Source organism: Amblyomma mixtum, chromosome 2, assembly GCF_055824585.1.
Source record: "Amblyomma mixtum isolate Tamu chromosome 2, ASM5582458v1, whole genome shotgun sequence".
NCBI lineage: Eukaryota > Metazoa > Arthropoda > Arachnida > Ixodida > Ixodidae > Amblyomma > Amblyomma mixtum.
Window position 1 is genome coordinate 82922200 of NC_143013.1, and position 24989 is coordinate 82947188.

Sequence of the window (24989 nt, forward strand, 5' to 3'; positions counted from 1 at the left end):
GCCGTCATGCCTGTGGTGTGAAACTAGTGTCGGTTTTATAGGCATCGCCCCTCTCAACTTGCTCTATAGTGCTATGAAGAGCGAGCTCTGTGTGGAACATTGGCATAAGGTGCATTAAGTAACAAATACCAACAACTAAAGAGAGCACAATTAATAGAACTGTATCAACAACCTCATAATAATGTTGCAGGTCGAGGTTGCTCTCACTCGCCTAGCTGTAATGCTGACAACAACCCAATGACAATGCTGTTGGCCCAAGACCCTTTGGCTCGCCTTGTCGCAATGCTAAGTTGTTCACAGCTGCATGGATCCCATGCAACAGACGACGTGCATACCCGCCTTCTTTGGTGGATTTAATTGAAACCACTGACGCTGCCTAAGAGCAACAGTTGGTGACTCCGAACATCCACCCCGTGCATCAGCTTTAGACATTGGTTAGCAGGGTTGTCTGGTGCAAATGAAAGAGTGCCCAAAAGAAAGATGGATGAGAATCAAAGAGCCAGACCTGTGGGTATGAAGCAGGACGCCACGCAGGCGACGCTGACCATGAGCTGGAGAGCGACGTTGGTCCAACGGCGGCCGAAGTACTCCATAGTCCACCAGCCCACTACCGAAGCAGGGAACTCCACCAGACCGAGCAGGAAGAAGTTGAGGAACTCGTTACCACTCATGTTGGTCACGTTTATGTGCAGCCCGTAGTAGGCGCAGCCGTTGGCCACCCTGTGAGAAGCGCGCGAGGAAAAAGAACTGTCTCAGCGAACTTTAATGGGATGGATGGATAAAGCCGCTGAAGAAGACTAAACTCGAAACGCTTGTAAATGTTAAAACGGACGACTATGATAGAACACGAATGGTGACCTAGTCGCCGCCCGATTGCAGAACTGTGCCGCCGAATTTTGTCTTTATTATTGAAGCGAAAAGCTTCACTACGCTAGTCAACACCGTGCTTCGCGTGAGCCGGCGTATGTCGGAGCACGAGTGACGTCACGCACGGCGCAGGCTACTGCGCATGAGCGCCGCCGCTTCTCCTCCTCGCCACCGATTGACCTTTCGCCGCAGCCGTGGCGCAGTGCGCATTTGAAAGGAGCATATAAGGCGCGCTTGCCCACAGGACAGGCGCACGCTGCCGCGCGCTGTGCGTCATCGTTTGACGTTCGCCGCAAGCGCGTGTTTATCGCGGATCACTGCAGCTTTTCGCTTCGAGATATCCAGGCTTAACCTTAGCTAAGCCCCAGCGAATATTTAATGCACCGCCACGGTGGAGCAATTGCTGGGAGGATGAACTCAAGCATAATCTTTTCACAGCCAGCAACCTCGACCTCAGTCTCATTACAGCAGCGGTCAAGGATAATAATTGTGAAACTTTCGTTACCTGAGCGCGGCCCCTGACTGCCCGATGACCTCCTTCCTTTGGCTATTATAATTCGGAGTGTTCCTAGCGGATGTCACGTTCCAACAGAATCAGCACAGGGAATGAAAGAAAAAGTGCTGAACTACCGCAGATAACCTTGGCCGAAAAGAAATTTTGCGAATAACAATAATACCGCGAGACTTTGAAACTCGCCAAAGTCTGTAATTTGTGGAACTGTTACTTCTGAAGTTGTAGTTTTTTGTAGTTACGTTTTTCGGGGGCTGGGCCCCGACGACAGTCGGAGTAAAGCATGAAACATTTTACTCGCAAGGTTGCGGGACCAACATGCTATTTTTGTGACAAAATGATAAGGATTTCAAGACTATTGCTATTCACACAGGGTTTAGCAACCATACCACTAGCGAGAAGGTCCTTTCAAAAACCCTCTTTTTTTCGACCACTTATAGCGTGGACGCTTTCGTAATTCCCAAGATGACTTCACTGAGACGCCACGCCTACCCTAGGATGGTGGTATGTTGAAGTTTCAGACGTAGTAGTAGAAAATAAAGGTCGTGTTGCAGGGAATGTGTGCGCATAGAATTTCAAGGATCATCATGCAACTGTCGTTGACGAAAAGAAACGCCTGCTTCTGAAGTGTACGTAGAGAATTTGCCACAGTTAGGAAAACACGTGTACCCCGGGAAAAAGCATAACAATGTAGACGTAGGATCTGCCGCGTAATCTCTATACTACCCAAGCAGTACACGTAATTGGCCCAATATTGGATATGGCTGGCTTCACTCTGGTCCTCTGTAGAACCGGTCTTTGCCAATACATTTCCCATATTGGGTCGATTAGCTGTGCTGCTGGGGTACTGTTACTTTCTCCTTCATTATATCTACCCTATACATATTAGTGTTGTGGAGAAGAATATGGGCATCCGGTCCAACTATCTTTGCTTTCGCTGCCCATGTGCTTATGATTGAAACAGCTGTTGGTCTGCATTCACCGCTTCTCCAATCCCCCCCCCCCCCCACACACACACACACCTTTCTACACTGTCTATAGCCACTGAATATGCATTTCATCCATTGTTTGGCTCCCTTTTTTCATAGGGTCAATCACGTGGCGTTCACGACACAGATGTTAGCGCAGAGTTCGATCTGCTCAGCATCCTGGTAGCTCATTTTCCACATCCTTTTTCGTAAACACGAGAGATATACGAATAAAAGCACCGGGATAATACTGCAACGAGGAGGTAAATATTTTACACCACCAGCGTTCTCCAATTTACATCGCATGCAGCGCTAGCGCCCTCTTTTGATGGCAGTCGGCCTTTTCGCAGACGCTTGTACGAGGCTCGTTTGAAGTTGCGGCAATGCAGCAGGCAGGCGACGGTCGGAGCGAATTTGCATGGAACAACAAAGGGTCGGGGTTCAGAGTTCGAAAAGCAAGGGAAAGAACACTCAGCCATCGTCACCGGCTCGCTGTCGTTAAAGGGTGGCGCGATCGTAATGCCCAGAACGTGCGGCCGAATCGGAGCGTTGGCTTGTCTTCATCTAGGGCCGGGAGGCGCACTTACCAGCTCACGGTGATGATGATGAGGTTCTTACGAATGCGAGCCTTGCGGAAGAGGTCGAACGTCGAGGCCGCCGCAATCTCTTTTTCTTCGGCGATCTTCTTTTGAACTTTCTGGTGAAAAAACAAACAAAAAATAGGAAGGAGACTATGAGAGACAGGGGAAATGGCTCGACGGGGAATTGAAGTCGGGAGTTTGTTTTTTACATTCAAGAATCTTCCGCAGCGGAGGCCTCTAGACAAAATGTGGTGCTTTTCAGCGCTCCTACCCGGATCTTCTAGACAAATCGAGTCGAAATGAGGCGAAAGAAATTGCAGGTTGTTGGGGAACGGGTAAGGAGGGCGGTTGGAATAGAGAGGTTGAAACGGCAGTGGGAGTGCTGGGACTCCGTTGGGTTCAGGGGTAGGTGCGTTTTGTCTTCCGCTATATCTGCAGTGTGAAAATGCCTGGTGGTGTGCTTTTGATGAAAGGTTTAATTTGGAGCTAGATGATAACGGTGACAGTAAAATGAGGCACTGTTGCTACTTCTATCTGTCATTTCACCTTACCGCGGCAGGGCGAAAAGTAATGTGTATAGTCTGGCACGGGCACAACAGTTTACGGTAGGTAGTCAGGTATTGGAGACTGCAAGAAAGTGCTAACAGTATGATCATTTTTATTGCTCAAAAATTTATCTGCTCAAATCTAGCTGTATGTCGCATTTTCAGAACTTAACTGCTAACAAAGAAAGGAAGACAAACAGAGAGTGAGAAGGAAATTTTCTAATTGGAAAGTTGTAAGCTTAAGTCAATATACTGATAGCAAGTTGAGCGCATCTTCAAATGATAATTTTGGAGCCTTGGGCTACAGCTCCCCTCAACAGTTCTTGTTTTAAAGGGTGAATAAGGCTTAAGAGCTCCATTTTTTAGCACACTAATAATCTCAGTGTACTGTGTAATCAGCTCAAATTTTTCCTTGCACAATAAAGAAAACCACAGCAAGGACTGATTTTCCCGCATATAGTGACCGCTGCTATGGGCGCAATATACTTGGCCGCACATTACGCTCGGGAGGCCGCAGCACAGCAGATATCGTTGAGTATAAATATTTCGGAGCTTCGAAGACGATGGTGTGATGTTTGCCGGCCGCCAGTTATCACTTCTCGCCAGCCTTCATTATCGCCCCCGAATGCTGATATGAACCACTCAATGCGTCCGCCTCGTGGGCACGTTGCGATAGAAATACAAACAGAGACATCTGATTGCAAACACTAACGCTTTCTTATCTGCACAGAAGAAAAGGACTGCACAGCGTATCGTGCACCATGTAAGAGCAGCAGCTAACATTATTGCATTTCCGACGCGCCCCCCATATGTTACACCGTAATGGATCGAAGAAGGCTGTAAATTCTCACCACTAGGTCTGATGCAAGGTCTTCAGGCGGTTCAACACCGTTGGTTTTTGCGATTTTGTTGAGGATGGTCATCGTGTCTTTGACTCGGTTTTGAGAAAGAAGCCACCGCGGCGACTCCGGAATGAGTCTGCAAAAGAAACGGATGAGAGAAAAAATTTGCCCAAAGGTGTTCGTAGCCTCCAAATAAACGAATAGGTGGGAGTTCATAACACGGAATAGTTGGCGGCACAAATTACTTTGACGACAAATGAAATCAGTTCTGTATATTATGTTTTATCTTAGGGTTCAGTACGCAGTTTATCTTTGCTAACCGGTTGCCCTGATAACGTTTACGTGTGAAATTTCTCAGAGTTTCAAGCAAAATTGATCAAAAGGTGTTTATTCGCTCACGATAAAGGCCTGGCTCATAGGCTCATAGGCATTTGAAGAGCTGATTTTTGGAGCCGTACCATGCGCGCGATGTCTTATGTGGAGAAAATTTTCCGGTTTCAAGCCTTTCTTTTCTGAAATTCGGTCTTAAGACCTCTTCAAGAGGAGCAAATACGGAGGGGGTACTTTCGAATCCGTCCTTAAGTTACCAAATCCGATGATTATCGGTTCGATAAAGACGGTGCGATTACAACAGCTTGGTGGCTCACTTGTAGTAGAACAGGTTGGGAATGGCGCACGCGGAGCATATGAGTCCCAGCAGGACCCAGGAGCGCGCCAAGTGGGCGATGAGCGGCAGTATGCAGAGGCCCACGGTCCACGAGATGCAGCACACGCCCAGCATCAGGGTGCGCTGCTTGGGGCCTACCAGCTCCAGCACTGCGCAAACACACACAAGCACACGGCCATTGCGTCATCCGGGGAAGCCGTTGAGGATGGAGTGAGGCCATCATCATCACTACACCTGACTGGAACTGCAGCGCGTACAAGATGGCGAGGGATGTTTCAGCCATGTACAGTCATGAAACTTATGAGCGTGAGAGAGAGAGAGAGAGAGAGAAAACTGTATTTGCTCGAGCTAAATACGACGTCTGTTTAGACGCCGTCCATGGGAGTGGTTCCCTATTCACGGGACCCATATGCATCCCTGGCCGCCTGGCCCCTGGAGATCAGGACGAGCTGGTCTTCCACGGCGGGGCTGGTTAGCAAGGTCTCCCATCGCTCGGTAAGGGATGATGAGGGATGGGGTGGGGTAGTGGGGCAGGTAAGAGGTGGGGGGATTTCCTTGATGAAGTTGCATACTCCAATGACATGTTGGAGCGTGCCTAACTCAGTCTTGCAGAAATCACATTCCTTCTGGTACCTTTCCGGGTACATCTTGTGTTGAAGGTAAGGGTGCGGGAAGGATCCTGCCTGTATCTGCCTGTAGATCGCTTGCTGTTCTCTGGTAAGCGATTTGTGAGGATCGGGGTAACGTCGCCTCTCCGTCTTGTAATAGTTCGTAATTTCCTTATAACTAATAATGGACTGTGGCTCACCTTCCGTGAACACGGGAGCGCGTGGCAGAGAGCCTCGAGCCCTACTTGTGGCGACACGCGGCGGCTGTTTATAGCAACGTGGTGGAAAGGGTTACGCCGCCTTGCCTGCTACCAGCAAGCCGGAGGTCACACCTCCCTTTCCACTTTGTTTATGAAGGCAGCCGCCGCGTATCGCCACGAGTAGGGTTTGAGACTATCTGCCACGCGCTCCCGTGTTCACGCTCATAAATTTCATGACTGTACTGTGGACTGATTCCAACCGCCTGTGCTTTACTTGAGTGCACCGAAATGTTGGTTCACCGGAAGAACCTTCCCGTTTAATGTGCACCAGAATGCATTGCGATGTGCCAGGAATGTAATATGCAGCAATATGCCCATCTGGACAGGAAACAAATGAGTCAGTACGGCGGCTTCAGACCTCCGTGTTTTTGAGCCGAGTGCCCACGTAGAAGAGGTTATTACTGCTATTGATATCATTATTAATACTTGTCGCGATAAAATGGGGACAGATACAGGAAACGAGAAAAGGAATAAACCGCCACTCAAAGGGGCATAACGCTTATCTGCTCTTATAAAAGAATTCAAGAGCAAGGATGTAGAAAAAGACAGCTTGTCTTTAACTTTTAATCGATGCCTTAGGTCGACCGAACAAAAATTGCAGACAAGCAGACTGTTTAACCGAACAAGGTCCGCTGCGATGTGTCCGCAACAGCTGTGTGTGGATGACCTTACTTCGACGTCATGGTTAGAGCTGGAGTTCAGGCCCACCTGACCAAGTTCGATATCGGATAGCAGCAGGCAACCACGCCCCTATCGAAAAGCCTGACTGGGAAGTAACCGCTTCGACTGGCAGATTCCATTAACGGTCCAACATTTCCCGTTTGTGTTACAAAGACAGCCTGGTGCAGTATTCGATGACTGACTCATTCGCTGTTCATTCGAGGCGCAAACACCATTTTAGAAGCGGCACGCTGCAGAGAAAAACTTGAAAATTCTCGCATAACCATGTCAGCTCTTTGAATGAAGCCGCCACTCAGAGATGGCACAGAAAGAAATCGACTTTTTTTTTTTTAAATTGTGTGAAGGCCTGTTACCAGAGAACAAGGTAAAAATAATATGCTCCCACAGAACGAAACCGTCCAGTCGCTCACAATGTCGCTAAGGAAGAACGTCATAAATAATATTAATCATTATCTCATGAAAGAACCAACCATTGGCTTCGCAGGAGCACCCAAAGAGCAGAGGCAAACTAAAACAACAAGTGGATACGTCGGCATCCGGATATGCATTGCTCTAAAGCCATCAAGTCTCAACAACGGTAAATCTCGGTGGGTGAATTAATGACACAACTTATCAAAAATCTTATGACAGCATATATGACCCGTCACGAATGTCTGTAGAGTGTCTATAGAGTGAGTGTCGTGTGTTTATAAAGTCAATAGAAATGTGCTGACCAGAAAAGAAAGACGAGTGCGCGCAAACACGCACGCACGCACACGCACACACACGCACGCACGCACGCACACGCACACGCACACGCACGCGCACGCGCACACGCACGCACACGCACGCGCACGCGCACGCGCACGCACACACACACACGCACACACACACGCACGCACGCACACGCACACACACACACGCGCGCGCGCGCGCACACACACACACACACACACACACACACACACACACACACACACACACACACACACACAAACACACACGCGCGCACACGCAATCACGTATGCACATAAACTCACGGATAATGTATGGCAGTTGAAATATCTGAGGCATGACGCTGGCGTTTACAAGTCGCAGAACGGCGAAGGCGATGAAATTGGTCACCAGGATTGAAGAGAGTCCGAACACAGTGGCAATGAAGACGGTCAGGAAAAACACAGGCTTCCGTCCGATTCTGAAAGAGAAAAAAAAATGCAGCTTTAGAAGTTTATTCTCCTGCTAGTGCAGTGCACTCAGACCTCATGGCTTCTATTGATACGTGATGTTTCATTCGGCGAATTAGAGGGGCGCAGTTTGGGGAAAAGGGAATTTTTACGGAGTTTGAAGATATCTTAAGAACCTGACTTGTAGGTTTTCTTTCGAATTTAATAGAGTTTCCAGGTTGCCGCAGGGAAAAAATGGCCTGAAATAGGTAATTTTGTCCTGTTAGAGCTAACTTTAGCTTGCAGCACGGAACGTTGAAGTGTTATTGGCATGGTCGGAACCAAAACTGTGCAGATCACAATTCCGTGCGATGACGGGAATTAAGTTACACGTTGTTTCTACAAGAACTTAAAATTTAAAGAAAAAGACTGCTCATCACTGGCGGCATGAAAGTGCTGCCGCGCCTTGAGCGCATTCCATTTAAGCCAGCAGTGCACAGCTCTGAAAGACAACGAATTATCCGACAGCGAGGGCCAGCATTATTTACGCAGCGAAAACAACAGCAGCAGCAGCCACAACAAATCTGACTCTATTCGCGGCGTGAACCCCGTGATCACCGCAGGATTTATTTCAAGGAAATTCTATGGTTATATATGTATACCTCGAAGGTGCAAATAATTGCGCATATACGCGTACCCAGCGAGGAAGTTGATCAGGAATGCTTATTTTGCCCGGCGTTCCGTCACAGATGTGGTGCGAACCGTTTTACGTAGGAGTCGCTATACAATTACGATGTGAAAAAAAAGCAGGTTGTAAACCTTGCCACTACATTGGCTATCCTAGTTGCTCAGTGGGAATCTGATGCTCTCCAATTTTGCGCAGCTATTCGCTTCCTGTTGACACCATATGGGACAGGCAGCAAAGGTTAAACAATAAGGCCATAATCAATTTCTTTCTTTCTTTATTCAATACTGCAAACCTTATACAGGTCCAAGCAGGGTGGGTAAAATGACAAACAAAACAATAATAACAAAGTTAGTAAACATCAAAGTGTGGCGAAACGCAATAAAGAATCATTCCAGTCCGTTACTGTGCGAGGAAAAAATGAAAACTTGAATAAATCTGTTCGTGCAAAATACGGCGTCAGAGAATTAGGATGATGGTGGCGTGTATACCTCGACGTTGAAAGCGACAGATATGGGGCAGGGTTAAGGGCTAATTCTTGTTTCCAAAGCAAGTAAAGAAATTCCAAACGTAAATTTTTTCTTCGTTGTGCAAGACATTGAATACCATTAACATGCATTATTTCAGAGGGTGAGTCATACGGGGAAAATTTAGAGTAAATAAACGTTACAGATTTTCTCTGTACGTTTTCTCTGTGCGGGTGATATTGTGTTTAGTAAACGGGTCCCAGACAACACATGCGTATTCGAGTTTCGGTCTAATTAGTGAATTATAAGCAAGTAACTTTACGCTAGGGGGAGAAGTTTTAAGCTTATGTCTTAAGAAGTATAGTTACGGAGTGCGGAAGAGCAGATGTTATCTATATGTAAATTCCATGATAAAGTGTTAGTAAGTGTGACACCCAAATACTTATATTTAGTCTCTTCCAGCAAAGGCGACGAACCTAGCCTGTAGTTAAAAGAAAGAGGAGCTTTTTTTGCGAGAGAAGCGAAGAAAGACGGTCTTATCAGTTTGGCTGACTGCCAACACAAGTACAAACTTGTTCACTGAGCTCTTCGAATTTGATGGCTTTAACTTTGAACGCAGAATTGACATAGTGGGGTAGAGGACAAACTATATTGAGCAGTATATGCTAACACACTAGTTCTGATTTGGCCTGGAAGAATTGCTCTTGCTTAAGGAAGCGGCACTGCTGTAACGACAGTACCTACGTCATTCAAATCTCAGTGCACTTTATTTAAAGCAACTTTTATTCCGTGGCTACAGCTGCAGTCACGCACTCTTTTTTAATTTTCTAACAAGAATAGTCCCTATTCGAAGACTTTCTAAACGAATGAAGAGACGTAAGAAAGGGAAGAAAAAAAGAATAACAACGTCTTCAAACCACGAGCCTGTATGACAGGCATGGAAAGAAGGGTAAGCAGGCACACACACAGAGCTCGAACGCGATAGAGAAGGCCTGACTTTGCATAAGGATTTGCATGAGCTCCAAGTCGCCGGCTTTTTGAACTGCGGGGTGGATTATTAGGAGTGGCTCCTTGCTGGAGGATATCGATTGATATTTGCATGCATTTCGAAGCCGGAGAGGACCCGGTCTCCTTAGACGCGGTGCGGGAGGGGGAATTTGAATAAGTTGGCCCGCGCGTTTTAGGAATCCTATTTGGGCTCTGCCGCCCAACTTTTGCGTGTTCCCTTCGAAGAAGTGAACAAAAAGCGCGACGGAAAGATGGCTCGAATATTCTCACGGTTCACCTCATTTCAGCCGTCGCTATTTATGGCGGCGCCGGCGCCTGTGATTAAAAAAAAAAAACAATTTATGAACATGCCTTACTAGAACCCTTCGCTTTTATGGGGCGAATGCATGTACAGAGAGAGGAAAAAAAAAAGTCAATATTTATTCTTACCCGTAACAAGGTGTAAAACCTTTGGGAATAAAACATCCTCTACTTTTGTAACCATACACGAGGCAAAAATATGACTGTTTTTTTGTGTTGATGTGAGAGCCAGCGCTTTTTTTATTGAAACTTCTTGTTTTACTATTTAAATAGCTTGGCCAAGGTACGCTTTCCTGCCATCAACCGCGAAGGAAGTTAAACGCACTGCGTAAGCAACGGTAGCGCGCGCCCCCTGCCGTAGGTTTGTTGCTGGCGTTTACTACAGAGTCTGATAGTTTAGTTGTTTTCGTAACTAACAACTTACCAACTAACTATGATACTCTAATAGTTTGTTGTTGTGCTAGTTGGTGCATATCTTAAAAGGTGGGAAACGCGTCCGTGTCTTCTCAGTCCACGTTTTTTTTGCGCTGCTTCTCACCTTTTAAGACCAACTAACTAATTCACTAACTAAGTGACGAACTTACTTATTGACAAGCTATCTAATTGGATGACTGACCGACTGACAAACCAACCAACCAGCCAACAAACTAATTAATTACCATTGATCCGGGACGAGGGATAGGCGGTGAACTTTCCCGGATGACGACACGGAAGTAGTGGGCTCATCTGTTTTTTTTAACGGCCAGCTTACCTGTCCGAGAGGGTGCCAAGAAGGACGGTTCCGACAGCACTGCCGACGCTGCTTAGCGTAAAAACCAGGCTCGGGAGGTGAGCTCGCTCGCACACGAGGTCCCACTGAAAAGGAAAATATTTGTTTTTATTGCCCGAACACTGTAATGCGCCACGCATGGGCATAACCGCTGTAACATCATCATTTCACTAAAGTTCTTGCACTGCATCGTCAATTCACTTTATCGTGTCACACCTAATGTATATCTTACCCCTGATATTCCACAATCAACCAGGAGTCGTCACAGCCTTAATGTTAAGCCATACTTCGTCCATACTAATAATTTCAAACGCAACTTTTTTCCTCGTACTATTGAAAATTGGAACATTATTCCTGGCATAACTCGGTCTCTTCCATTAAACTCATTTTTAACAGCTGTCGGTGCCTCATGATGTTTTCTTTGCGTTGTGTTCATTTTGCATTGTTTCAATTTATTAGTTACTGCCTATCACATTGTTCGCGCTATGTATTCAACCATGTTAGATGTAATCTTTTTGTGTGTGTGTGTGTTGTACATTGCCATTTTTACAAATTGTTAACCCCACTCCTGCAATAGGCCCAATAGGGGCTGCAGTGTGTAGAAATAAATAAATAAATAAATAAATAAATAAATAAATAAATAAATAAATAAATAAATAAATAAATAAATAAATAAATAAATAAATAAATAAATAAATAAATAAATAAATCATCATCAGCCTGACCACACTCACCGCAGGGCAAAGGCTTCTCCCGTATCTCTCCAATTAATCCTGTCATTTGCCAGCTGCGGCCACCGTATCCCCGCAAACTTCTTAATCTAACTAATTACTTTAACTACACGGTTGTGATATCACGGATAATAGACGATGATTGGACACGGTCAGCCACCCATATGTTTTGTACAGTCAGCTGGAAATATGTGTGGATGGACGACTGCTGCTAAGAATATGTGAGTTTTTAAATGACTGGAAGGTATTTATCCAAATTAATGAAGAAAAAAGCACAGATCACCACCGTATGCCGGGTGTACTGCTGAGAATCGTGATAATACCCCATTTTTGCGTTTTAATATTTCTATTGGCACATGAGGTGCTCTTCCAGCGCATCACTTTCAGTTATTTTCGTTTCTGTTTTCTTTATTTCTTTCGTGCTTTCATTCATCAGAGGACTGAGCGATTTTTAAGTTCCATGTACGTTGACTGCAAGGTCGGCTGGGGAGAAGAGGTTAGAAAATATTTTGAGTGTCCGGGCTCTATAATTTGCTTGAGAAAAATACGAATGATAAAATAAATTAGAGCGCCTGCATCAAGCCATGATGACCAGATAGTTGAAAGCTTCTATGAGGATGTGGAATCGGCAATGACCAAAGTAAAATCACAGTACACTGTACTGATCGGCGACTTTAATGCAAAGGTAGGTAAAAAGCAGGCTGGAGACAAGGCGGTAGGTGACTATGGCATAGGTTCTAGGAACAGTAGCGGAGAGTTATTCGTAGAGTTCGCAGATAGAAATAATTTACGGATAATGAATACCTTCTTCCGCAAACGAGCAAACAGGAAGTGGACGTGGAAGAGCCCCAATGGTGAGACTAAAAATGAAATAGACTTCATACTGTGTGCACACCCTGGCATCGTAGAAGATGTGGAGGTCCTCGGTAAGGTCCGTTGTAGCGACCACAGAATGGTAAGGTCCCGTATTAGCTTAGATTTGAAGAGGGAACGGAGGAAACTGGTGAAGCGAAAGGCTATTAACGAGTTAGCATTAAGAGGGAAGCTAGAGTAATTCAGAATGTCGCTGCAGAGCAGATTTTCCGCTTTAACTGAAGAAGACGACCGTAGTGTTGAAACAATGAATGATAATCTGAGAGCTATCGTTACAGAGTGCGCCGCAGAAGTAGGTGGTAGGATGGTTCGACAGGATACCAGCAAGCTATCTCAGGAGACTAAAGATCTGATTAAGAAACGCCAAAGCATGAGGACGTCTAACTCCACAGACAGGATAGAACTAGAAGACCTGTAGAAGTTAATAAATAAGCGCAAGGTAGCCGACATAACAAAGTTTAACATGGAGAAAATCGAGCATGCTTTAACTGACCCCGTTATATTTTTTTCTGCATGTTTCCTCTTTTCCAGTCTTTGTGATGTACCGGTTTTGAAATAGCGATGCACTCAAAGAAACAGGTGCGCACCCCTTTCACAGTACGCTCCGCTTCATGCGCGCCTCGAAAGTGAACGTGTGCTTTTGCTTGTCTTTTATGCGAGTGCTTTATTTCTTTTTTTGTGGGTGTGTTGGGGGGGGGGGGGGGGGGGGGGGGGGAGGGGGGAGTCGTTGATTTGAGCGAAGAGCGCAGTTAGTCGGCAAACGTATAAAAGCGAACGCAATTCCAATATTTACTTATGGCAAGCAACCCCGGCGCAAATAAGATTTTTTTTGTTTTCATTCATATTTTTGCTAGATAGCCATACTATTTAAATGCCAAACTCGCCTACTTTTATAGCGACATCGGCATCGCAAGCACGCATTCCAATAATTAAATAGGGATCTAAACACCAGGCTTGTCACATTTACTGCTAATAGTGGATAAATTGAGTAATTTTTGATGACCATCAGAAAAGTCCGCTACGGCATAACTGTGACTATAAACGCATTCTGTATAGTATAGCATAGTATAGTGTATTATATGATAGTATAATATAGTATATTGTTAGTATAGTATAGTATAGTATAATATAGTATAGTATAGTATAGTATAGTATAGTATAGTATAGTATAGTATAGTATAGTATAGTATAGTATAGTATAGTATAGTATAGTATAGTATAGTATAGTATAAAGAGACCTACTATAAGCCTACAGACATCACTTAAGTTCATGCAAAGTGATGGCGATAATTTTTAAACAATAAATAATTTTTCTTAATATAAAGAAAAACGTCCGTAAACAGTAAAATACCCCTTTCTTGCTTAACATACTTTCCTTCGCTATCGATTTCAAGATTAAGTCATACCATTGCCCTCTTTGCGTGTATGCTTAACGAGAACTTCTAACGCTCTGACTTATTGCGGGCCAAAAACTGCCAAGTTCAAGATTCATGCCAGTAATTCATCATCATCATCATTATCCTGACTACGCCCACTGTAGGGCAAACGCCTTTCCCATGTCCCTCCAAATAACCCTGTCCTTCGCCAGCCGCGGCCACCATATTCCCGCAAATTTCTTAATCTCATCCGCCCACCTAATTTTCTGCCGCCCCCTGCTACGTTTCCCTTCTCTTGGAATCCAATCCGTTACCCTTAAGGACCAGCGGTTACCTTTCCTTCGCATTACATGCCCTGCCCAAGCCCACTTCTTCCTCTTCATTTCAACTAGGATATCATTAACGCGCGTTTGTTCTGTCACCTACTCCACCCGCTTCCGATCTCTTAACGTTACACCTATGATTTTTCTTTCCATAGCTTGCTGCGTTGTCCTTAACTTAAGCTGAACCCTCTTTGTTAGCCTCCACGTTTCTGCCCCATAGGTGAGTACCGGTAAGATACACCTGTTGTATACTTTTCTCTTGAGGGATATTGGTAAACTGCCATTCATGATGTGAGATAACCTGCCATATGTGCTCCACCCCATTCTTATTCTTCTAATTATTTCCCTCTCATGATCTGGATCAGCTGTCGCTACCTGCCCTATATAGACATGTTCTCTTGCTACTTCCAGCACCTGGCTACCAACTGCGAACTGCTGTTCCCTTGCTAGGCTGTTGAACATTACTTTGGTTTTCTGCATGTTAATTCACATGTAGCCCCTGTTAATTCACATCACGTTAAAGTGGACACGCTGGTTTCAGGTTTGCTTCTGCGAGAGGACTAGGTCAGTGAGCAAAATTAAGTGATATTCTTTAAAAATGTCACGAACATCCTGCGGAGCGATGCTTCGACAGAAATAGCTGCACCAGCCCCCCCCCCCCCCCCCCCCCCCCCCCCCGCCCCCTCCCCTCCCCGCGGCCCACAGCCACTACTGTAGGACACCCACCGCAAGGCCCATAGCGCACATCAAAACTTGTCGAAGAAAAACAAAATATAACATTGCTGAGAACATACATAGGAAGAAAACAGATTAAAGGGCGAAGAACCAAAATCGGACTGAATGGTAGAACGAAATTATGAAGTAAATAGACCACAAATCCCACAAGTGTGACCACAATAACCTAGGATGCGTTGCATCTGAGCACACCACTCAAATAGATGCAGCGATGACTCGGAATGAAAACAAATGTTAAATAAGGATTTCTATTCTCCACTATACCACATGGACATGGACATTAACTAATTCAATCTCTTAAATTAGCTATGCAAGATGGCTCCTGCCACCACCCAGATTCAAGGGGGATGCCGATTAAATCCATTCATCTATACATCCCACTCAATCACATGGATACTCGGGGCACATTTTCGAAGGTTCCCAATCTTCGAACCACAGGATAACGTTCAAGTCGTGCGGCCGCTGAATATATAGGAATTTCTGCTTACGACGCATTACGCGTAACCCCCTTTACCACCGAGAAGGTCCCCTTACACAACTGTCACTGCAGGAACCCGTCTCACCTGCGTGGATGCCGTGCTCTCGTAGTGGGTGTCGTCGTACGCGAATTCCGCGCAGGCCACCTTCTCGACACCGTGAATCTCGAACAAGCGGCTAACATTGCTTCTCATACCCGGGAAGTCGGCTGCTGTCAGGAGACCGTTCACGACACTGGAGTTCATGGAGTCCAACGCGTAAGTGCTGCAGTCATCGTCGGTCACCAAGAACTGGCGCAGAATCCCCGGCTCTCGAATTTCGCTGAGGTTGAACGCGGCCGCCAGGTCGGGTAGTACGCACGAGTGTTTGGGCACGGACAGCATGAAGATTTGGTTCATGAAGTATCCCGGCATGAGGAGTGACGCCGGCGCAAGGTAGGCCCAGACGAGTAGCCGCTGGAAGCGGCCGTAGCCGCCCAGTTTATCGAGCACGTCCTCGAATTCCATGGCTCCGAGTCAGTTCCGTAGGCGGTCCTGCGTTCCAGTTGAACAATAAAGCAGTTAGCTGTTAGATAACTCTCACTTTTCACATCATCAAACTCGATTAAGGCAGCTCAAGGGAAGTTGTACGCCAGTTGTCCCGGATCAGAGACATCTGCGAACGAGAACGGCGCTGTAGCAGCACTGCTGCCGTTCGCATGTGTTGGCGGCGGAAAATGGGGGCATAAAAGGGATATGTCCAGCACGGAAGTTCAGCGGTGTCGAAAGTTGAATGCCATAAAGCGTCAACACCGATAAGCCCAGAAACCACACAACCTGACGGAAATACGAAAGCTTGTGCACTGGTTATAGCTGGCTAAATTGGACTAATAGGTGCGGTACCGTATGCACGGCGACAGACACTCGTCAAAAGTGCGTATTTAAGGAACGATTGAGAGACAGACAAGTCAATAAATAAGGAGGGATAGAGAGAGATAAATCAATGCGTGATGAGGTGCGGAAAGCAAGGTCACTGAACCGTGAAATATTCCGGGCTGCTGCATACAGCTCACCACCTCCTCAGAAGCCTGACCTCTTCACTGCCTTGATACTGGTGATCGGAAACCATGCATCTTCATGAGGCCGTCTGCGGCGGTTTGCGCGTCAACACAGATCACCGGACTCGGCGACAACCGGACAAGAATGCGACAACGTCTCTGAATCGTGCTGTCCGTAAGGAAATGGTAGCACACGGGAAGTTCATTCGCGATCAAAACTCTAAAGGGTGCCGCAGTGTCTCCTTCACGACTCCCATCGTAAAGTGAGTTGGCTCCAAGGCGTTCCGCTTATCAGTCCTCTGTTGACGCTCGTCGCCGCTCGCTGGTATCGGCCCGACTGAGGCGAACGCGCTAACGATTACCTGAGAAGGAAGCCACTCGAGTGGGCAGTACAACAACTTGGCAAGAGGGAGCAGGTTGTGGGCGTCTCTCTTTCTTTCCTCGGAATCGCCGCCAATGCGGGTCAGCGTCAGCCATAGTCAACAGTGGCGGAGAGGGCGCTAGCTTTCAGACAAGATAACGACAGCCCGTATCTCCAAACACACTCCGCCTCATATCTAGAGTGCGGTGCCGTGCTTATCGTTTTCATCCGAGTGGCCTGATGCGTAAAAGAGCGTGCGAAAAACGCATTCAACAGCTGATAAGTTGCCCGCCTAGACGGGTTCGAAATGTCATTTATCAACTCTTACTCGGAATGAAGCCCCCAGAACAGGTAGTTCGTAGTACCGGGATTGAGTAGCGATAGTTACTCAGTAAAAATTGTATAAGCACTCTGTTATAAGCGGCTACTTTTATATGTGCCATCCAATTAACTTGTTTCGGCCATTCTCACTAAGTGAAGCAGGCATTACCGAGTAATTCACCATGCTTGAACAGCTAACTGTGCATGGACCATAACGTAAATAACTAGTAACAGACAGTGCCTACCGTATTAAGAGCTTACTATGCTGTATCACTGCCGTCTTAACTGCGACCATTTGACCTCCACTACCTAGAGGTCATTTAGGATTATGGACAAATAAACCTTGCTTTCACATGTGCCCTAGCAGAGCTGAAGATTGAATTTACTTATTGTGTCGCTAGTTGTTTTCAGGGTTATACAAGGAAACTCCTTTCATGCTCAGTGAATAGCAAAATCGCTGCTATAATGAAAGAATGAGCCATAGAGCGAGATAAACAGTTCACGACAAATGCTCCCGCAACAACTGCTGAGAATGTATGACACCATCAAGCATGCTGAGCTATCAGGGTTGGACCTGTACGTTGAAAACAAGAGGCTGTAGTTGTATGCACAAAGAGTAAAGCGATAACTCTCAATTACTTGTATCTGGCGGCAATTTCCTAACAAAATATTTTGACCTCCCTGGGCCAGAGAACCCAGGAGGTCTAAATTATTCCTAGCTCTCCATTATAGCATCCCTCGTAGGCCACGTTGGAACTCACTGTTTTATAATTTACTGGGAAATATATCCTGCGCAATTGTACGAAGCAGCCTTATAAAAATTTTTTTAGGCAGTCGATAGCCTGTTCATAAACTTCTGTCTATGAAATCTATAGAATCTCTATAGACAAATTCTAGAGAACAGCATTAGCCGATACAAATGTAATAGACAGTCTAAAGACAATCTATTGATATATAGCCATACACTTTTAGTAGACTTTCCTCTATACAAAGTCTATAGACCATGACTAGACAAAAAGAAATCTATAGGAAGTTGGTCAAATGTTTTAGGGGAATCCCCCAAGGTGGAGTAAATTTGTAATAAGGGAGTAATTACTCATTGGCATCCACCCAAGCGCCGCCATACGGCTACAAAGGAAAGCTATACAGCTTTCTCAGAAACTTCGTAGTTAAAGAAAAATTCGTCCTGGTCCGCGGTTCGAACCCGGGACCACCGCTTCACCGGAGCAGTCGCTCTACCAACTGAGCTAACCGGGACGGCAAGCTTATGGTAGGGCGAAAGCGAATTGATCAATAACTCGAAGTGGGAACAGTGTTGTAGCCGTATGGCTGCGCTTGGGTGGATGCCAATGAGTAATTACTCCCTTATTACAAATTTACTCCACCTTGGGGGATTCCCCTAAAACATTTGACCACACTGTTCCCACTTCGAGTTATTGATCAATTCGCTCTCGCCCTACCATAAGCTTGCCGTCCCGGTTAGCTCAGTTGGTAGAGCGACTGCTCCGGTGTAGCGGTGGTCCCGGGGTCGAACCGCGGACCACGACGAATTTTTCTTTAACTACGAAGTTTCTGAGAAAGCTGTATAGCTTTCCTTTGTAGCCGTATGGCTGCGCTTGGGTGGATGCCAATGAGTAATTACTCCCTTATTATCTATAGGAAGCCAATAGAGTCTATACGAAGTCTAAAGATTGTCTATAGATCATTTTTACAAGGGTTTATTTCCGCAGTTTTAGAAGGGGCCTGCGATGAAACCAGCTCTTTCCCGGCTGGCTCTCCTACACAAGCGACCTTGAGAGAGAGGGAAATAATGGAAGAATGGCAGAGAGAGGGATGTTGATTGGCGGCCGTGCACTCAGGCACGAAAGACCGTGCGTGCAGGAAGTATTCCAAGTACGTGCACGCTGGCTATAATGGTTCCTGTTATTTGTTATGTAGCATGGGTAAAAAAAAATAAATATAGACAAAGCTCTGCGCGGCACTCTCCGTCTTACGATCTACCATCGCTAAATATAACGTTATTACTTTGCTATCCGTGCTTCAAATGGACTAACGCAGCCTGAACAAGGGTGTAGTTTAGTGGTAGAAATAGCACGTAAAGAGAAAAAATGTTAGCTTCGCTAACAAAACACTAGCTACTTCTGCCACTTTTTTGCCGGATGGTATATTAAAAGAAAGTGCACACTTATTTATTTAAAAAATCATGGGGACGCTTCAGTCACATTAATAGTGGAATGTGACACTATTAGAAGAGGTTGAGAGTGATGCAAGCTGCCGGTGGGATACCGTTAGAAGCAAAGCTGCTGCGCCATGTTTCTGTGTCTATGTCAGTTGTGACCACATAGAGAATAATGTCAGCGTGTCTTTATTTGCACAAACATAATCATGCGCGTAGTGAATCCGCCGGGAGCCTATTGCAACCTGCTTGTCTTGTTGCCGCTGCCCCTTTCAGTTTTTCACTTTTGAATTTTCGCGCGGTGGTGACATGACTTTGTGACGTCATCCCCCTCCTCCTCCACCAATCAATCAGCGACTTCTGTGACTAACACATGATGCGAAATCGCATGGCGTGAAGTGCCATGGTGGGCAGATTTCAATTTAATTTAATTCAGTTCATATGCGACCTTCTATGATGGGCTGGTTGTGATGACGTCACAAGGTCGCGTGACCTCTCTCAACCAAGCGGAGACTTTTGAGATAGACACAAGACGCGAAATCACGTGATGTGTAGTCTGATTTTGTAGCGAAAACTACAGTCGGGTACAACTCGAACGAAGCGGCTTTTCCCCGTCTTCCGCCTTCCAAAAAGGACCGCCTTCCATCCAATGGCGTCGGCCGATCCTCATGACCCTGCTAGCGTGGCAGTGTAGAGAGTGGCAGATGAAGGGGGGTAGTCCCCGGCATCCATGGTCGGGGATAGTCTCCTCTCTGCATTGTCACGTTAGCAGGGTCGTGAGAATCGGCCGACACTGTTGGCTTGAAGGGGGTCCTCCGACGGGGAAAAATCGCTTCGTTCTTGAGTTTTATCCGACTGTAGTTTTTTTTCCAGGATCACAGTATCTCCAAACAAACAGCCGTACATAGCCTTATGACAAAGTGAAGTGCCGAAGGATGGTTTATGGGGTTTAACGTCCCAAAGCGACTCAGGCTATGAGAGACGCCGTAGTGAAGGGCTCCGGAAATTCCGACCACCTGGGGTTCCTTAACGTGCACTGACATCGCACAGCACACGCACCTCTAGACTTTCGCCTCCATAGAAATTCGACCGCCGCGGTCGGGATCGAACCCGCTTCTTTCGGGTCAGCAGCCGAGCACCATAACCACTGAGCCACCGCGGCGGACACTAGGACACTAAGTGCCGAAACTAGTGAGATGATATGCTCGTGCACAACGTATATACCGTCTGCGACCTTTCTTAATGGTTTTCTTTGTCACGTGGCACTGTGCAACTGTTATCTCGACACTCGTGCAACACTGTTGAAAAATTAGCTTGCTGTGCATCTTCATTGTTAATAAAGTCTACTTTAACTAAATAGCATGTTTTTTTGTTCCATGCCTCAGTTTTTATTTCTTTTTCTGCCTGCCTTATCCAGAGATGGACTTGAGTATGTAGATTTCCGAGCTTGACATGTACTGCAGCACTTGAAAACCGCGTTTCCCTTTCCAAAGCAGCTTATCTAGTTAGGAATGCGGCATTCCCGTCACTGCGTGTTTGTCAGACGGGGCAGACGTAGAGAGTTAGCTGCTCCAACTGCGTCTGATATCCGTAAAATCTCGCGTCACACACGGCACGTGCCACATGGTTGCCTTTTCCCATTCACAACAGCGCCAGACCTTACCTAACACAAGTGTGTGTAGCAGGGGCAGATTGAGTTGTTTATTATTTTTGTTTATTTCGCAAGCGTCGTGGTGCGCTAGAGCACGAGGCTTGTACGTCGCGAGAGAAATGAAAGAAATCAAGAAGTGTTCAAGCAGGTTTTTGTGTCAAAGCACGTTGCCATGTGCACTGCCAATTTGATTATTACTGAGTTAGTTTTGCGTTGGCAGCAAATGAAGAGAGAATAACTTGGTTACGGGCTGTCCAGCGCGTTGCATCTGTGCCAAGGTATAATTCTGAACCTGTCTTCTCTGAGTCTGCTTCCGCTAGACGTGAAAATTCAGCGACGAAGCTCTGTAAAGCAAAAATGAATAACAGAGTTTATGTTGTTTTCTGTATGCGAATGCTAGCATTTGTCTCGCGGCCTAGAACTAAAACTGTCCAGAAGTAAAATTACGCGCAGAATACACTGGGGTGGTATAAGGCGCATCCTTCAGCCGTCGCGGTGGCTGAATGGCTGTGGTGCTGTGCTGCTAACCCGAAAGACGCGGGTTCGATCCCGGCCGTGGTGGTTGAATTTCAATGGAGGCGAAACCCTAGAGGCCCGTGTACTATGCGATGTCAGTACAAGTTAAAAAACACCAGGTGGTCGAAATTTCCGGAGCCCTTCACTACAGCGTCCCTCATAGCCTGGGTCGCTTTGGGATGTTAAACCCCATAAACCAAAAACCTTCTTTTTATTTTAAATGTAGCAGTCTAATATACATGGAGGCTTTTGGAGTCCTGTTCAATGCTCTGAAGCGATAAAAGAAAACGTGTCACGGCAGACATTTATTTTCGGTCCTCGTCACAAGGCTTAGAAAAAAAAACGGCCTTACCCAGTCGCAGTGAGGTCAATACACTCACAGCACCGTAAGAAATCAGAAGACGTCAAATCAGTATCATACAGAAGCGAATTCGTTGATTTGCTGCCAGTTGCGTTCGTTCTTGAATTTCGACGCAATGACTATAGTCGGCTTGAAAATAGAGTTTTGAATTCGATGCTCTGGGAAGCATCATTAAGCCATCTCTGAGACGAACAAAAATTACAGACGCTTAACCGAAGGGCACGACGAGGGATCAGCGCTTGCTGTTTCGCGAAATGATTGCCGAAATTATGACGCTATGTGTGGTAGCACGACTACTTTGTTTATGTTATGGAAGGGTTACAACGAGGGATTTATGGCGTGATAAAAATGCAGGAATGGTCTTAATCTTTTCGCGCAGCGTCTGCTGGAAGCCTCCCGACAGTGTTCGTCATATGTTCGACCTACCGGGCGTTTGTGTTTTTGCCCTTCTGTGTACGTACAACATTCCGAGCACGACACTGCACACGCTGTGCTTGCAGGTAGCGTTCCCAAAATTCGCCCTCCATTCAGTCAGCTGCGCGTTCGTGTGACTGGCCTCAAACAAATGTGCAGCGTTCCGAGCATGACACCCCCCTTATAAAAAAGGTCTATAGACAGTCTATTGACTTCTTATTGACTCTATTAACTTCCTACAGATATTGCTTTTTGTCAATTCATAGTCTATAGACTGTCTATAGACAGAAGTCTACTAAAAATGTACGGCCATAAATCTACAGATTGGCTTTAGACTTTCTATGGCATTTGTATTGCCTATAAACTTTTTCTAGGATTTGTCTATAGACAGTCTGTGTACTTTATAGACAGAAGTCTATAGGCACTCTATAGACTGTCTAAAACTTTTTTTGTAAGGGTCCGCACTGACTGCACTTCGTAGGCAGTGTTACAAAAGTTCGCCCTCTTTTATGAGCGTTAGCTCTTACTGTTCTCCGCAATGAAGGTCAAATTGACCGAAACAGCAACCGCGTGACCACACTAAATCACATAGTAACAGTTGGCGCATAGCACCTCAATTAATACCTACACTTTCGATCCATTATATATGTACCAGTATAGCGGTCATCGAAGTGGGATCCCCCTGGACCCCCATTTCCATCAAACTTGGGGGCCACCCGTTTGACGCAGAAAGTTGTAAGCGGTGTCAAATGACTTGACATGCCCCTGAGGGTAAAATTACTAATCGAGGTGAAGCCCAAAATATGAGGGGGATTCGCAACGAAGACCTTTCCGTCCCCAAACCGTTCATTCCGAGGACCTTGAGACGGCAATTACGGCCGAACCGCTTGTGGCAGGGGGTTCCGGATGATGTCAAACGATCCGTCGTGTTGTGATGCACGCGTTGATCAAACGTATTAACTGATATAACGAGGAAATATACCGGATTTGATGAATGTTTCTATAAATCGCAAAAGTAATGCAAAATCCATGAAGTAGATGGCGCTGCTTGTGTCTTAGAAGGGATGTTTCCAGAAAAGAAACATCCGTGGATGCTTGCGTTTGGTCTTCTCCACATTTGCTGAGCACATCTATGTATTCACATCAAGCTTTCGTAGCTAACACTCTTAACTAATCCCACCTGTAGCATACAACTCAGCTGAACTCAACTCAACTCTATGGAGGCGAAATTCTAGAGGCCCGTGTAGTGTGCGATGTCAGTGCACGTTGAAGAACTCCAGGTGGTCGAAATTTCCGGCGCCCTTCACTACGGCGTCTCTCATAGCCTGAGTCGCTTTGGGACGTTAAACCCCATAAACCATAAACCATCAAATGCTCTTAAGTCGAATACTGAGGCAGTGTTGGCGGAAAATTTTTATTTAATCAGCCGCGTGTTTGTGTGTTTAGCCTCGGGTATATGTGCAGCGTTCCGAACACGGCGCTCCACCTTGGATGCATTCGGGACTTTCTCGTAACGCGACTGATGAGCCATGTCGCAATGTTAAGTCGCCAGAGTCCGTCCTCATTCCAGCGTTGCGAGCACTAAATCGTTTATCTAAAATGATCTAAAAGGACATCACGCACACTGTAGCATAAGGAAGCCGCTTAAAGCCATGCATCCACAAAAGCGCTAACATGACAGCCATGGTATTTTAGACAAGCTGATTTAGGTTGTATTTGTGTCAGCGGAATAGCCATTTTTTCGCACCGACACTACCGTGTCGTCATCCATTCTCTTTCTTCGGGTTTCACTTTATGCTCACACAGTGTGTTATTCAAAGCGCATTCCTTGCCATAGTGGCAGAGTTGCCTAGCAAGGCGCACCCACGTCTCTTCACATTGTTTCGCTGAAACGCACTCGGACGTCAGCTCCAGGAGCAAGAATCGCGTCAGTTGCCAGGATTTTTCTCTTAAAACTCGTTGTACTGGAATCAAGAGCTACAGGTTCAAAAAAAAAAAAGAACGCTCAGGTCGCACTTATTGAAGGTACTTTCCATCACCACTCATGCACAAAAAACATGCTGTGCGCACTTCACAGTCATGGCACTGAATAATGAGCTTGAGTAAACGTGATTTTGATTGCTAAGATCTGCATAAGATATAAATCAGCAAAGTTAATAAAAAAAGGCAAGTGCAGATAAAAGGAGCCTTAGAACTGGTCACCTAAAGGGCATTAGTGTGGAACGAGCAAGCCTTTACGATAATAAAGAAAAACGACTAGTAGGAGAAAAAGTGGCAGCATGTGGAAACTCACGTGTCGGGTCTCGAGGGCGTTGTTCTTGGAGTGACGGACGAAAACCCGGCGCCTATCCGGGCCTTTCAAGAGAGCCGTACGATTGCATAACCAGGCGTCACGTCAATGTGCCGCGGTGGTGGCGATGCCGTCTTGGGTGCGTCGAGCCGTCCGAATCCATCCCAGTCGATTGTCCGCGCCTCCACTTGCCCCGTTCGAATAAGGAAATTGCGTGTTGGCCATCCACTGACGTCGTCGCTTAACCTTGTCCGCAGGCGCAGTCTCTGTATTATAACGGGTCACTTGGACGACGTGAGCGGTTACCCGGTGCCGTCGTGTAACCTCGACGTCACTTGACCTGAGGTCTACGCTCGACGTCGAGTCAAAGATAAAGGCGCCCTCTAGATGTGCGGACGAGGTTACCTACGCACTAGAGTGCAAAAATAAACGCGAAATTTCTGTTGT

At 46.1% G+C, this 24989-nt stretch overlaps 1 protein-coding gene across 7 annotated transcripts in view; it reads right to left on the minus strand.

Moving 5' to 3' along the window:
* LOC149359954 (organic cation transporter protein-like) overlaps positions 1–24878 on the minus strand; it is a 38678-nt gene extending 13800 nt beyond the window's left edge. For 2 of the 7 annotated variants that reach the window (XM_089572053.1, XM_089572047.1), the window contains exons 1-8: positions 16461–16808; positions 15503–15949; positions 10884–10987; positions 7550–7704; positions 4962–5130; positions 4324–4450; positions 2934–3043; positions 506–720 (exon numbers count right to left, since the gene is read on the minus strand). In XM_089572053.1, the coding sequence (XP_089428179.1) occupies positions 506–720; positions 2934–3043; positions 4324–4450; positions 4962–5130; positions 7550–7704; positions 10884–10987; positions 15503–15922 (1300 nt within the window). In that variant the 5' untranslated portion in view covers positions 15923–15949; positions 16461–16808. The other 5 variants (XM_089572050.1, XM_089572052.1, XM_089572051.1 and 2 more) reach the window with 5 other exon arrangements.
* Between the last annotated feature and the right edge of the window lie 111 nt (positions 24879–24989).